The sequence below is a fragment of the Cyprinodon tularosa genome, unplaced genomic scaffold, assembly GCF_016077235.1.
Source record: "Cyprinodon tularosa strain WSP-4 unplaced genomic scaffold, ASM1607723v1 ctg6, whole genome shotgun sequence".
NCBI lineage: Eukaryota > Metazoa > Chordata > Actinopteri > Cyprinodontiformes > Cyprinodontidae > Cyprinodon > Cyprinodon tularosa.
In genome coordinates, this window is record NW_024039340.1 from 1,265,203 (window position 1) to 1,278,613 (window position 13,411).

Sequence of the window (13,411 nt, forward strand, 5' to 3'; positions counted from 1 at the left end):
TTCCAGTGGGGTGGCAGTAGGGGTGGCAAGGGCTATGTTGGGGGTGGCAAATGCCACCCCTGCCACCCCTCTGGCTCCGCCACTGGACATAACACCGGTATTTCCATCAGGAAAACGCTGTTTTGCTGCTGGAGTCCTCCTCACTCTCCATCTCTCTGTGTGTGCTGTACGTTAACACCCACCAGCAGAAACACCCACCTACCCAACTGACAGACGGAATCTCACTATTCATCAGCCAATCTCATCCTCCCCTCTCTCATGACAAGGCGCGCACCTCTGGATGACCTAAAAAATAATCTTTAATATCTCTTAAACAAAAGTAGCACAAACAATATTTTTTTCTGCACAAATCTGCTCTAACGTTGCACTAACCATTCAGTCTATTTGCAGAGTTTTTGACGTGGGTGGGGTGTCAGCTTCACGCAGCTGTGCACGAGTCCTATCATGAAAAAAGGTTCATTTTGCGACCTGAGTAACGCGCAGTAACGGGGTGTCTGCAATGGTAACTGCGTTATAGTTACAGTCAAAGTAATTAGTTAGATTACTCGTTACTAAAACAACGTAACGGCGTTAGTAACGCCGTTACTTTCAACGCCGTTAGTCCCATCACTGAGAGTAAAAGGGGTCAGTGAGAGATGCTCGCCACGCTTTAAGAAACAATCCACTGGACTTTTTTTTTTTTCAAATTTGAAGATGTTTCGCTTCCCATCGCAACACAGAAGAGCGACCTCCTCGGGACAAGACTCTGTGGTACATCTACACCTTATGGACAAAGGACATTCTTTTGAGGACCAGAATGTTCACATTTTGGACAAATAAGACAGGTGGTTTGGGAGAGGTGTGAAGGAAGCCATCTATGTTAAGAAAGAAAAAACAACCTTAAACAAAAGGGGTGGACTCAGTTGATTCTATCCCGCTATCATTGCAGCCCCCCACCCCCATACAGGGGAACAGAAGACCTCGCCGGTTCAGCCAGGCCAACAATTCCCTTAAACGACCCCCTCTTTCAGAGACATAGACAGGCAGGCTAACAAAGAACCCAAACGACCCCAATTCCTGAAGGGCGGACCCGTTCATCCGGTTCAGTTTGCATGTTTTTTAAGCCAAAACAAAGGCTTTGTTTTCTGTCCACTCTATAAAGCCTCGAACTGAACGCCATTTCTGACCTTTTGAATTTAAAAGGGTTCCTGGATGGGAAGCGAAACGCCTTAAAACTTGGAAACAAAGTCCACTAGATTGTTTTTTAACTTTTTCTGGAAAAACACACTTTAATAGGTTTTTTTGTTGTTTTTTTTTAAAACACTTCTACATCACCTGTTTACATCACTTGTGTTGAAAGTGCTGAGCATATGAAATACATTGGAGTTTGTGTTTTTTATTGAGTGTACATACTTTACAAAGCATCATGTTTTTTAGCAAGTACTCTCCAAACCAAACTGAGCAGATTTGACCTTCTAACTTTAGTCAAGTTCTGATGATTTATGTTTGTTCCGGATTTGCGTGTCTGTCCTCTGCTCTCAGTTTGGCCAGCCTGAAGTCCTCTCTCGCTTGCTGCAAGAGATCTGGGCAGCACATCACATCCACAGCTGTCATTGCCAGGGCCTTGGCTGCCCTCAGGGTGTGCAACTGGGCCACCTCAGCTCCTGACGCAAGAAGAAGAAGTAGAGAAGGAAAAAATAACTATAAATAGAAATCAGCAACCCTCACGACTTGGAGGGAGATGATGACAGATCTTTGCTTTTTTTATTTCAGGAAACCTCTCTCTACCTGCTGCTTTAGCGTATTCCTCTGTGTGGTTTAATGCATCCGTGCCAATGTAGAAGAAAGGATGGATCCCAGGCACTAAGAAGGATACGTTCCCAAAGTCTGTGGAACCTGTCAGATAATAAAAGATTCACGGATAATGATTCTGTGTAAAGAGACAGACAATCCTGATGCTAAACGTTACATTTTGTAAATTTCTAAAGCAGAAAACAGAAAGAGATAAGAATGTTTCTGTAAAGCATTTATATTTACCAACCAGAGAAGCTGGCTGGCTGCTCAGGAAACATCATCCCCAAAGCTTTTCCGTTGCTCTCATACAGGTTCGCCAGAGTGAAATTAGGCAGTATGTTAGAGTAGGTGTGTGCCGGGTAGATTATCTCCACCTGCAGGTATATAATCAATAATTATATCAATCCTCAATATTTGTAATAAACATTCCTGATTATTATTATTTTTTTAATTAAGGCTGGCTTTAGGAAATTAAGCCGTCCTTTCTTTTTTGAGAGAAAACAAAGGAAAGAAATTTTCCTCATCTCCTGTTTTGATATTTCTCCGATTTCTCAGCCTCAGAGGGTCAAATAATATAATCCAATCATTTGTTAATAAACTCCCCACATTGTTTTCCTTTTTGACAAAAGTACATTATGTAGTATTGTCTCAGAAATATTATTTGATATCTGGAAATATCTTCTTTTTAATGTAATCATTATTAAAGACAGGCTCTGTCTAAGCACCCTGATGCTATCTTTCCGGTTGTTTTCCCTGAAAAGAGATCACTCGGGACAAGCTCTTTAAATAAAACTTCATAACTTATATTTATTAAACAGATTCTGATAGAAATTGTAATCTTACTCAGATCAGAGTGTTTAGAATTTACAGAATGGCAGCTGCTCACCTATGAGCTCACCTCACAGGAAGTGGCCCCGATTAATAGTTAAAAAGGCATTTTATACATCTCCATTCTGCCACATCATCATATCTTACATCATACAAATTAGCAGATGATTAGACATCCATGGCTCCAGCCTTATCAAAATATTACACTTCATTCTTAGCTGAAGGACACCGCTCTCATTCCATTTCCAAATCTTTCCCACGTGCAGAATGAAGATTATAACTGTATATCCACACAGAGGAACTGTTAATTAGATTAAAACATCAGTTCTGACACGCAACAGGCAGCCAATACCATGGTGTAATAAACTCACACATCTTCAATAAAGATTATCCTAACAACGTTAATTCAAACCTCAAATACTAATCCTGTTTGTGCCATTTTCAGCCTTCTATTTTCTGCTCAGGACCAACATGCTGCATGGATGTACCTTATAGAAAAAGCGTTTCATTATAGTAACTCTTCTGCTATTGGCCATACTGAGTGTGTGGGATGAAAATCAAGCCAAAGAAGGAACAGGAGAACCTTTTCCCCTCATGATCATGGATCTATAAGCTCAGAGTTTGGAGTACTATAAGCTTAGAGTTTGTTTACATCTTTGCTGAAAGTCATTCCTTCTTTCTGTTCCTTTAATTCTTATTAGAAGAAGAAGAATGCATTTATCATTTGTTGTTTATGTCCATCAGTTAGTTGCTGCTTAATAGTAGAAAGCATAACAGAGCCCGCACAAGCTGCTGGTTAAGACCATCAGGGGCCTCTCGTCCATAATTGCTTGAAATTTAATAGAGACCATAGATCTAAAATGATTAAATTGGTTATTATAAATAAAAACACCGTCAAATTTTATTTTTGAAATCTGACCCTTTTCACCCAAATGTCACCAACCCTCCATTAGAATAGAGTACAAACCGAAATAGAAGCCACCTTCAGAGTTTTTGACCAGCCCACCTTCATAATCAGAAAATACACCCAGATATGATAAGAAATCATAAAACTGAGTACTATAATAAACATCCTGTTCCAACTTTGAGTTGTGCAAATAACTACTGGACCAGCAGTGTCCAAAGTGTGGCCCCGGGGTCATTTGCAGCCCTTTAGAACAGGGGTCTTCAACGTTTTCAAAGCCAAGGACCCCCAAACTGATTGCGAGATGGAGCGGGGACCCCCTAATTATATATATTCTATGAAATTGTGTTATATCAAACTGGTCCTATAGTAACTCTATTACACATAGACTAATGTAACAAAAGTAATTTCTCCCTGGGATTATTAAAGTATTTCTGATTCTGATTCCTGGTTGATGGGACAGGTGTGGTGAATGAAACGGTGCCCAGCTTGAAAGAGCTCCTGTGTGTCGCTGAATGTGTGCATTGATGACTGAAAGACATCTTCTGCTTTCATTTATCTGTTTATTACAGTGTGTTGAATTCATGTTAATGTGTATTTAAAGACATTTTAATTAGTGCAAAAAATTGCAGGAGGGAATATAAAAAAAAGTAATCAACCAAGACTTTCGCGACCCCCAAGCAGTACCTCCGCGGACCCCCTAGGGGTCGCGGACCCCCTGTTGAAGAGCTCTGCTTTAGAAGCCCTCGTTAGGCCCTTTGTAATGGTTTTCCAGCCCCGATGGTTATTGCAGATACATGTTGTTAATTGTTAGACTGTAGCTTTCACCATTATGAGGCCTTTCAAAACAAGAATAAAGACAAATTAAATACATAATTTAGACAAATGGAGCTTCAACTAAAGGTGCTCTGTTTTTTCTTTAATTTAATTCCATATAAGTTAACTAATTGCACAAAGGACCATAAACATCCATGGATTTAACAAAAAAAAAGAAAAAAAAACAGACTTGGGGCAAGCTCTTAATAACTTTTCTAAATGAAGTATGATTGCATCATATCATATCCTTCTTGTTTCTTATCATACAAATTCAAATATTAATTCAAATATTTCAAAATCAGTTAATTATTATACAGGTAGAAACAAAGAAAATTCATTAGAGATGCATCAATCGAGTGTTGAATGAACAGGATACATGTGAGTGAAGGCATCAGGCTTTCGTCTGCATCAGTAACCAATTCAAACATATAATGTATTTGATATTATTTATTGCCAAAAAATGATTAAATCAGCAACAGAGCATGTAAAATATTGTTAAAATTGATATTTTAAAGTATAATATAATATAAAGTAGCTGACTGAAATCTGTATTGTGTGTGTGTGTGTGTTTGTGTGTGTGGATGGCCATGTCTTTAATACCTGGTGGGGACAATTTCCTAGGAATATGCTACATTTTGGGGACTCATAGGTACTTGTGGGGACCAACAACTGGTCCCCATAAGGAAAGTTTCTCTTCTTGTGGTGGGGGTTAGGTTTAGGACTAAGGTGTGAATTGAGTTTAGGTTAGGTTTAGGGATAGGTATGTGTCGGTAATGGTTAGGGTTAGGGCAAGGGTCATGGTTAGGCCATATAAATTAGTGGGAAATGAATGGAAGTCAATGGAAGGTCCCCACAAGGATACTGTGACACAACATGTGTGTATGTGTGTGTGTGTGTGTGATAGGAATGAAAAAAAATGAAAAAAATCAGCTCCAGCTAATTACTCAATATCAGATTGGTGCTTCTTTAAAAGTAAGAAAAAATGCTTTACAAGTTTAATTAAAAATATTCTAATAAAAAAAAAAATTGGATCCTTCGTATTTTAAAAAGGTGTCTTTGCAAAAGGAAAAAGGACTGCTGCCTTGCAGCAAGAAGGTTCTGGGTTCGATTCCCAGAACCATGTTCTCCCTGACCATGCGTGGGTTCTCTCTGGGTACTCCGGCTTCCTCCCACAGTCCAAAGACATGACTGTTAGGTTAATTGGCTTCTCTGAATTCTCCTTAGGGTGAGTGTGTGTGTGTGTGAGTGGTTGTTTGTCTCTGTGTTGCCCTGCGATGGACTGGAGACCTGTCCAGGGTGGACCCCGCCTCTCGCCCATTGACTGCTGGAGATAGACACCAGCACCCCGCGCGACCCCAGCTGGAATAAGCGTGTCAGAAAATGAATGAATGAAAAAATGAAACGTGTTTTTAAAGTGCAAAAAAGCACACAGTTCCATTTAAAAGCTAGAAGTAACACACGAAAAAAGAAAACCTGTAAAGTAAAGTGTCCACGCGTCCATGCTGGTTGGCAAAGTATTCAGACTGCACTGTTTGGAAGGAAAAGAGGAATATATTTAAAGAGGCTAACAGACTTTCTAAAACAGGAGCCTGTTTGGATCAGTTGCAGACGAAGGTGACATACAGCTCAAAGGTCACAGTTACGCAACAGCAACAAACAACCTGGAGCGTAATTACGGCGATAAGTCCTCAAAGATAATCTTACATGACAGCTGAGTCTTATTACTGAGGTGGTCAGCAGCTCACCTGGCAGCCTGTGGCCAGAGCAGCAGCTCGGAAACAAGCCTCAGCTTTGGCCTTCAGCTCCCACAGATCACTCAGCTGTGGAGTTCGCAAATAAAACTCCAACTCAGAGTAGGCAGGGATGATGTTGGGCTTCACCCCGCCGTGTTTGATGATGCCTGTTCAGAGGAAAAACAGGAAGCGAAAAGAAACTCATCCGTTTTGTTTTTCTGCTTATTTATCTGACACAGATAACAGGGTTTCCACTTCTAGCACAGGATTTAATGTCTTCTTATACCGTCTTTGGTAGTGAAACCTGTTAGATAATTCACACTAAAGAAAACTGTGACTTCATTTTCTTAGTTTTTTCGAAACAAAAATGAAAGTCTGCAAAGAAATGCATGAAAACAAAATGAAAGGTAAGAAGAATTATTTGTTTTCTACGTTAACTGAAGTTTAAAGGTAACAAGATTTTTCGATCATGCATTCCTGATTTTGTTTGCTGCAAACTAAAAGTCATTCAACTTTATATTTTTTCTGCTCCTCACCATGCAGCCTCCACTCAGGCTTGAGCTGCTGTCTGAGCGCGGAGAGGTTGCTGTAAGCCAGCACAGCAGCATCCAGAGCATTTACCCCCTCCCAAGGGTACGCTGAAGCATGGGACGCTTTCCCGTGGTACTTCACTGACATCCTGCGTAATATCCACCCGCTTGGTTCAGATGTGATCATTTAAGGTTTCTATTTTAAAAGGAGATGCAATATAAAAGAACTCACTCTGTGATGGTGACGGTGGGAAGGAAGGGAGCATCCTGCTGAGCTGGATGAGCCATGAAGACCAGATCCACATCACTGAAAGCCCCCGCTCGGATCAGGTCAATCTTTCCTCCAACCGCCTCCTCTGCAGGAGTTCCCAGAACAGTTATCTGGGATTAAAAGGGTTCAGTAACCTGAAGTTAATGTTAGCTCAAACCTGCCAGTCATGCTCGATGATCCACAGCAGTAAGTCAACTGCTGCTACTCACATGGCCTTAGGTTGGCTTATCTTAAAACACATGGAGCGTTTTAGGTCTCTTTGCATCTTTAATAACTGACAGGAGCTAAGGTAGTTTCAAACTTTGGTGAAGATTCTCTCACCAGGCTTCAGCTTGCATCATTCCTCAAACTATCAGCTTGTTTCATTAGTAAACAGGATAGCTTTTGGTGTTTTTGATCAAAAGAAAATTGGCAGATTTCTCTCTTTTTAGTGGATCATAAATGGGAAACATACGGAAATCAACAGGTGCAAACAAGCAGTGAAGCGTGAAACGAGCTGCAAATGTACGGAGCCCCTAAAGGGATATGGAGGAAAAAATAAACTTTGCGAGATCCCACAATACTTTTGCGAGATCTCGCAAAAAATAAACTTTGCGAGATCCCACAATTCTGCGAGATCTCACAAAAAATACGCTTTTGCGAGATCCCGCAATACTTTTGCGAGATCTCACAAAAAATAAGCTTTTGCGAGATCCCGCAATACTTTTGCGAGATCTCGCACAAAAATAAACTTTGCGAGATCCCACAATACTTTTGCGAGATCTCACAAAAAATAAGCTTTTGCGAGATCCCGCAATACTTTTGCGAGATCTCGCAAAAAATAAACTTTGCGAGATCCCGCAATACTTTTGCGAGATCTCGCAAAACGTTTTGCTATGTCAGCAAACCGGAAGTAAAACAAACACACAACAGTGGAGGTGCAAAGTGTACTGCTATGGGAGGATAATACGCCCATGTGTCAGCTACAACCATGGAGGATGATTTGGAGAGGTTCTTAATTTCTAGAGTCCCAAAAAGTTCTTTTTTTCCCTTCCATGTCCCTTTAGGGGCTCCGTACAAATGTACGCGTGATGCAAACTCCAAACAAGCAAGTCCAAAAAAACAAACAAACAAAAAAAAAAAACAAACAGAAAAACACTGCTACAGTAAGTTAATTAGTTTGAAGCTGGATATTGGATATTCAAGCTCCACTGAGGGCATAAAACTGCTGGTCACTCTGGTCCGCTCAACGTCGGAATTTTTTTTTTTAAATTTCGCACTAACTCTGTAAACAGACCACACAGGGAGGCTTAAATGTATAATGTTATCGCCTCAAACGATTTCAAAACGTACTTTTGAAGAACCACAGCAGCAGAAAAGGGAATGTTTAACTTAACACTGTGAGCGCTGTCTCGAATCAAGCTGCGGCCGCGGGGCATTCTGGGGAAGCGGTCAGTCTGAAGAACGCACAAGTCTGCTCTGATGCATGCTCGATAAAGAGGGCGGGGCGAGAACAACATCCGGGGATTTGGTGCGTTCTCGATCTGGCGTTCTCGAGAATTGGAACGGTACTCGGGCTGAGGCTGATGACGTGTCACGAGTACACAAGCACACGAGAACGCTCAAGAACGCATATTGAGAAACGGCCTCAGACTTCAGCCAGAAGCTCTCTGTTGCTCCCTCCTCACCTATGGTGGTCACTTAGGGACAAATTTCTGAACCAAACCCTCTTGAGAAACAAAAATAAATAAATACCTTGTCTTATGGCCAACTTAAACAATAGCAATGGTAAATTGTGCTATTAGATTACATAAGCGAGGCACACATTTTTTTATTCATGTTAAGAATTTTTAATATTTACTTAATTCAAACTGTTTTTCTTCAATAGCTTCTAGGTCATGTGATTTAAAATCTGTCTGAAATAGTTCTATTAGAAGGGACAGATGAGGAACCTTTCTGCGTACAGAGGAAGTCAGAATCTAGCTTTTAAAACATGGAAACTAAATGTCTTATAAGCAAGATTTTTACTTTTTTTTGTTAGTTAGATTTTTAGATATCTCGTGCTCGCTCGCTCGTTCGCTCGTCGTCTCCCGCTTTATCCGGAACCGGGTCGCGGGGGCAGCAGACTAAGCAGAGACTCCCAGACTTCCCTCTCCGCAGACACCTCCTCCAGCTCTGTTGGGGGAAGCCCTAGGCGCTCCCAGGCCAGCCGAGAGACATAGTCTCTCCAGCGTGTCCTGGGTCGTCCCCTGGGCCTCCTCCCGGTGGGACATGCCTGGAACACCTCCCGAGGGAGGCGTCCAGGGGGCATCCGAAGAAGATGTCCGAGCCACCTCAACTGACTCCTCTCGATGTGGAGGAGAACCGGCTCTACACTGAGCCTCTCCCGAATGACCGAGCTCCTCACCCTATCTCTAAGGGAGAGCCCAGCCACCCTGCGGAGAAAGCTCATTTCAGCCGCTTGTATCCGGGATCTCGTTCTTTCGGTCATGATCCAAATTTCATGACCATAGGTGAGGGTAGGAACGTAGACCGACCGGTAAATTGAGAGCTTTGCCTTTTCGCTCAGCTCTCTCTTCACCAGGACAGACCGGTGCAGCGTCCGCATTATTGCAGCAGCCGCACCGATCCATCTATCGATCTCCCGCTCCATTCTTCCCTCACTCGTGAACAGGACTCCAAGATACTTGAACTCCTCCACTTGAGGCAAGGACTCCCCTCCAACCCGAAGGGGACAAGCCACCTTTTTCCGGTCGAGAACCATGGCCTCGGATTTGGAGGAGCTGATTCTCATCCCGGCCGCTTCACACTCGGCTGCGAACCGCCCCAGCGCACGCTGTAGGTCTTGGCAGGAGGGAGCCAGCAGAACTACGTCATCCGCAAAAAGCAGGGACGAGATCCGCTGTTCCCCAAACCAGACCCCCTCCGGTCCTTGGCTGCACCTAGAAATCCTGTCCATAAAAGTTATGAACAGGACCGGTGACAGAGGGCAGCCCTGTCGGAGTCCAACATGCACCGGGAACAGGTCCGACTTAATGCCGGCAATGCGAACCAGACTCCTGCTCCGCTTGTACAGAGAACGGATGGCCCCTAATAAAGGGCCCCTGACTCCATACTCCTGGAGCACCCCCCACAGGGCAGCACGAGGGACACGGTCGAATGCCTTCTCCAAGTCCACAAAACACATGTGGACTGGTTGGGCAAACTCCCATGAACCCTCAAGCACCCTACAGAGGGTGTAGAGCTGGTCCACCGTTCCACGGCCAGGACGAAAACCACACTGCTCCTCCTGCAGCCGAGGTTCGACAATCAGCCGGACTCTCCTCTCCAGCACCCTGGCATAGGCCTTTCCGGGGAGGCTGAGAAGTGTGATTCCCCGATAGTTGGAACACACCCTCCGGTCCCCCTTCTTGTGGAGGGGAACCACCACCCCAGTCTGCCAATCCAGGGGAACTGTCCCCGACCTCCACGCGATGTTGAAGAGACGTGTCAACCATGACAGCCCGACAACATCCAGAGCTCTGAGATACTCAGGTCGGATCTCGTCCACCCCCGAAGCCTTGCCACCGTGGAGTTTTTTGACTACCTCGGTGACTTCAGCCTGGGTGATGGACGAACCCAGCCCCAAGCACCTCGTCTCTTCTTCCCCCACGGAAGGCATGTCTGTCGGGTTGAGGAGATCCTCAAAGTATTCCTTCCACCGCCCGACAATATCCTCCTTCAAGGTCAGCAGCTCCCCACACCCACTAAAAACAGTGTTAGTGAAGCACTGCTTTCCCCTCCGGAGGCGCCGGACGGATATCTTTTTTCTTTAAATTAAAAAATTAAGTAAAATGTCGATGAGACATGTTGAGAAGACCAGCCTCTCTGCAGGGCTGGTTCTAGCAACAGGGGCCAGTGCCCTGTGGAAATGATCCTGGCCCTTTAAAGCCCCTGGACTAAATACAGGATTCTGATATGCACTAGCATAGAAACCATAACTGATTAGTCTCTTGCACTAAATTCTTCTAAGTTTTTTTTTCTTTACCACCTTCATTTTAATCACATATACCAAAGTCAAGGCCAAAGAATTGTTCATCCATGGCCCCCTTGTGCACGCTGCTGTGACTTTGCAGGCTACCGTTGCATTGTGGGGAATGTAGTGTTGATGCGGTTGTGCTGCATGCACCAACACTACATTCCCAGGGGAACACATGATTGTGTTTTTCTTTTCTTTTAATTTTTTTGTTGTGCTTTGCATGTTTGGATTGTTTTTTTTTGCTTTTCCCCCTTTAACAATCCAAGCTGGGCTGAGGTCAGAGGCGAGTGAACTAACTGCGCTGATTGAAGCCAAAATAAAAGGAGCCTGGATGGAGGGAGGAGCGGAGCTGATCCTGTAGGCGGCGAGCGTGGGGCAAGTGGGATCTAAATGATACTCTGATGGAGACAGAGCACTTCTTACAGGCGTGGACCTCTGCCCTGACTGTGCTGTCTGTTCCCCTCAAGGTATTCTGTGCCTGGTGTACGGATCCCACCTGCCCCTCTGCTCTTGCCTGCAGGATCAGCTCCGCTCCTCCCTCCATCCAGGCTCCTTCTTCAATCAGCCTCTGCTGATACCTATGGTCCGTAGTCTTTTTGATTATTCAGGCCTTTTTGGTATTGCTCTGCTTTTTGTTTAATAAATTCCTTTATTAAAGAACCTCTGGGTGAATTCTGGGTCCAAAACAAAAACTAAATTTTAACATTTCTTTGTACAAGAGGTGATTTTTCTGTGAAGGAAGTATTGTTTTGTCTGTGTGCCATAGATTCTTGTATTTTATTTATTCATATTTTTCAGTTGAATGGAATCAGAGAAAAGTGCAAATAAGAGTCGAATACAACTTATTTGATTGTTCTTTTTTTATGTATTTATCTTACGTTTATTAATAATACTGATATTAATATTTTTTTTTTTTTTATGTCATAGGTCTTGGTTCAGTAGGCTATGTTCATTTCAATATGTTTTAATAAACATTTAACCAGTCTGGCCCTCAGCTTGTAGCAAATTAGTTTTTTTGGCCCTTGGTATATTTGACTTTGACATCCCTGATTTTAATAATGATATAAAATGTAACTTTTTTTTGTTTTGGATAGAAGGGGCTGTTTGGCTTATTTAATATTTCAAACAATTCAATGTTTATCCTTTTTTAGTTAGTTTTTTTCATGCTTTTGATTAGTGGCCCCATGAAGGAAAGTTGGCCCCCACCTTGGCCCCTCCTATGACAGTGACTGTTACCTCCACTGGGACAGCCTGTTCTGCGTGGGTCTCCACAGCAGCTTTCAGCCCCACTGCAGCCGCAGCTCCCACCTCTGCTATCAGGTTGTGGCCGCACGCGTGTCCGATCCCCGGCAGCGCGTCATACTCGCACAGGAAAGCCACGTTCAGCGCGGCCCCCCGGCTGGCACCCAGCGGCCCCCAGCTGGCCCGGAACGCGGTGGGCAGTTTATATTGGCTTTGGACCGTCCAGCCCTGGTTCTGCTCGGAGAAGAACCGGACCAGAGTGTCATGAGCGCTCACTTCCTGAGCGGAGAGTTCGGGTCTGCTCCAAATGTCCAGACTCAGCCTGTGGAGCTGCTGCGCCATGGAGTCTATGCGCCTCTGGAGGACTGATTTCATCCGCTGTCGGGTCTCCATTCCCTCGGTCCAACCCTGGAGCTCCAACCGGAACCAGTTTTATTTGTGCTTCAGTGAAACACTTTTCAATAGGAGACACTGATCCATAAAATCATTTCTACAATACTCATAAAGGACTCAAATGGGCGGAGCCTATGACCGGAAATAGTTCACTTTGACCTAAATTAATCTAGATTACCTGGATTACAATTATGGAGGTTGTAATCTTTTGATCTGTTGGCCAAATTTTATATCCACAAATGTAAAATTACTATGACTGAACCCTCATATATCTCCTTTTTAAAGAAAGCAATAACTTATTTTTCTACATTGTCCTCTTCCAATAACAAAAAGGCTGTTAAAACTTTATCTCTATGCTCTAAATTTAAAGTATTTACATAATCCCTTTACATGCATATATTTACTATTGCTATTTTTACTTTTATTCAGTTCCTTTTTATTTATGTATGTATTTATTACTTTTTACTCAAACCCCTGGCGATTATTTCATGGAATTTGTATTTCTTTCTGTATTATAAAGCATTTTCTAATTAAGTTTATAATAATAATAAAAAAAGAAAAAAAAAAAAAAAAAAAATATATATATATATATATATATATATATATATATATATATATATATATATATATATGGAGGACCAACTCTGCCATATTTAAATATAAATAAATAAATGCTCAATAAATAAATAAGCATACAATTAATTGCCCCCGAAATACTTTAAAAAAGGAAGGTAGAAATTTAATTATACAGTGAGACATAAATGTATATATATCATTTAATTAGCTTTTTTATTTATTCGCCTTTGTAATAATTAGCTTATTTATTTATTGTCCATTATAATCCTTAACTTTATTTATTTATTACTTATTTTTTAAGTATTTATTTATGCGCATGTGATAATATTTTTGTCTGTTTTAAATGAT

At 42.4% G+C, this 13,411-nt stretch overlaps 1 protein-coding gene across 2 annotated transcripts; it reads right to left on the minus strand.

Moving 5' to 3' along the window:
- Positions 1 to 1,297: 1,297 nt before the first annotated feature.
- Positions 1,298 to 12,623, minus strand: LOC119797797 (peptidase M20 domain-containing protein 2-like). Of its 2 annotated transcripts, none has more exons than XM_038307009.1 (7): positions 12,089 to 12,621; positions 6,817 to 6,965; positions 6,591 to 6,733; positions 6,067 to 6,221; positions 2,021 to 2,147; positions 1,768 to 1,875; positions 1,298 to 1,643 (listed from the first exon to the last, which is right to left on the minus strand). In XM_038307009.1, the coding sequence occupies exons 1-7, from the start codon at positions 12,485 to 12,487 to the stop codon at positions 1,480 to 1,482; spliced, it is 1,245 nt and encodes a 414-aa protein (XP_038162937.1). In that variant the 5' UTR covers positions 12,488 to 12,621; the 3' UTR covers positions 1,298 to 1,479. The 2 variants fall into 2 exon arrangements, with proteins under 2 accessions (XP_038162937.1, XP_038162938.1); XM_038307010.1 differs by having other exon boundaries at positions 1,502 to 1,643; positions 2,017 to 2,147; positions 12,089 to 12,623.
- Between the last annotated feature and the right edge of the window lie 788 nt (positions 12,624 to 13,411).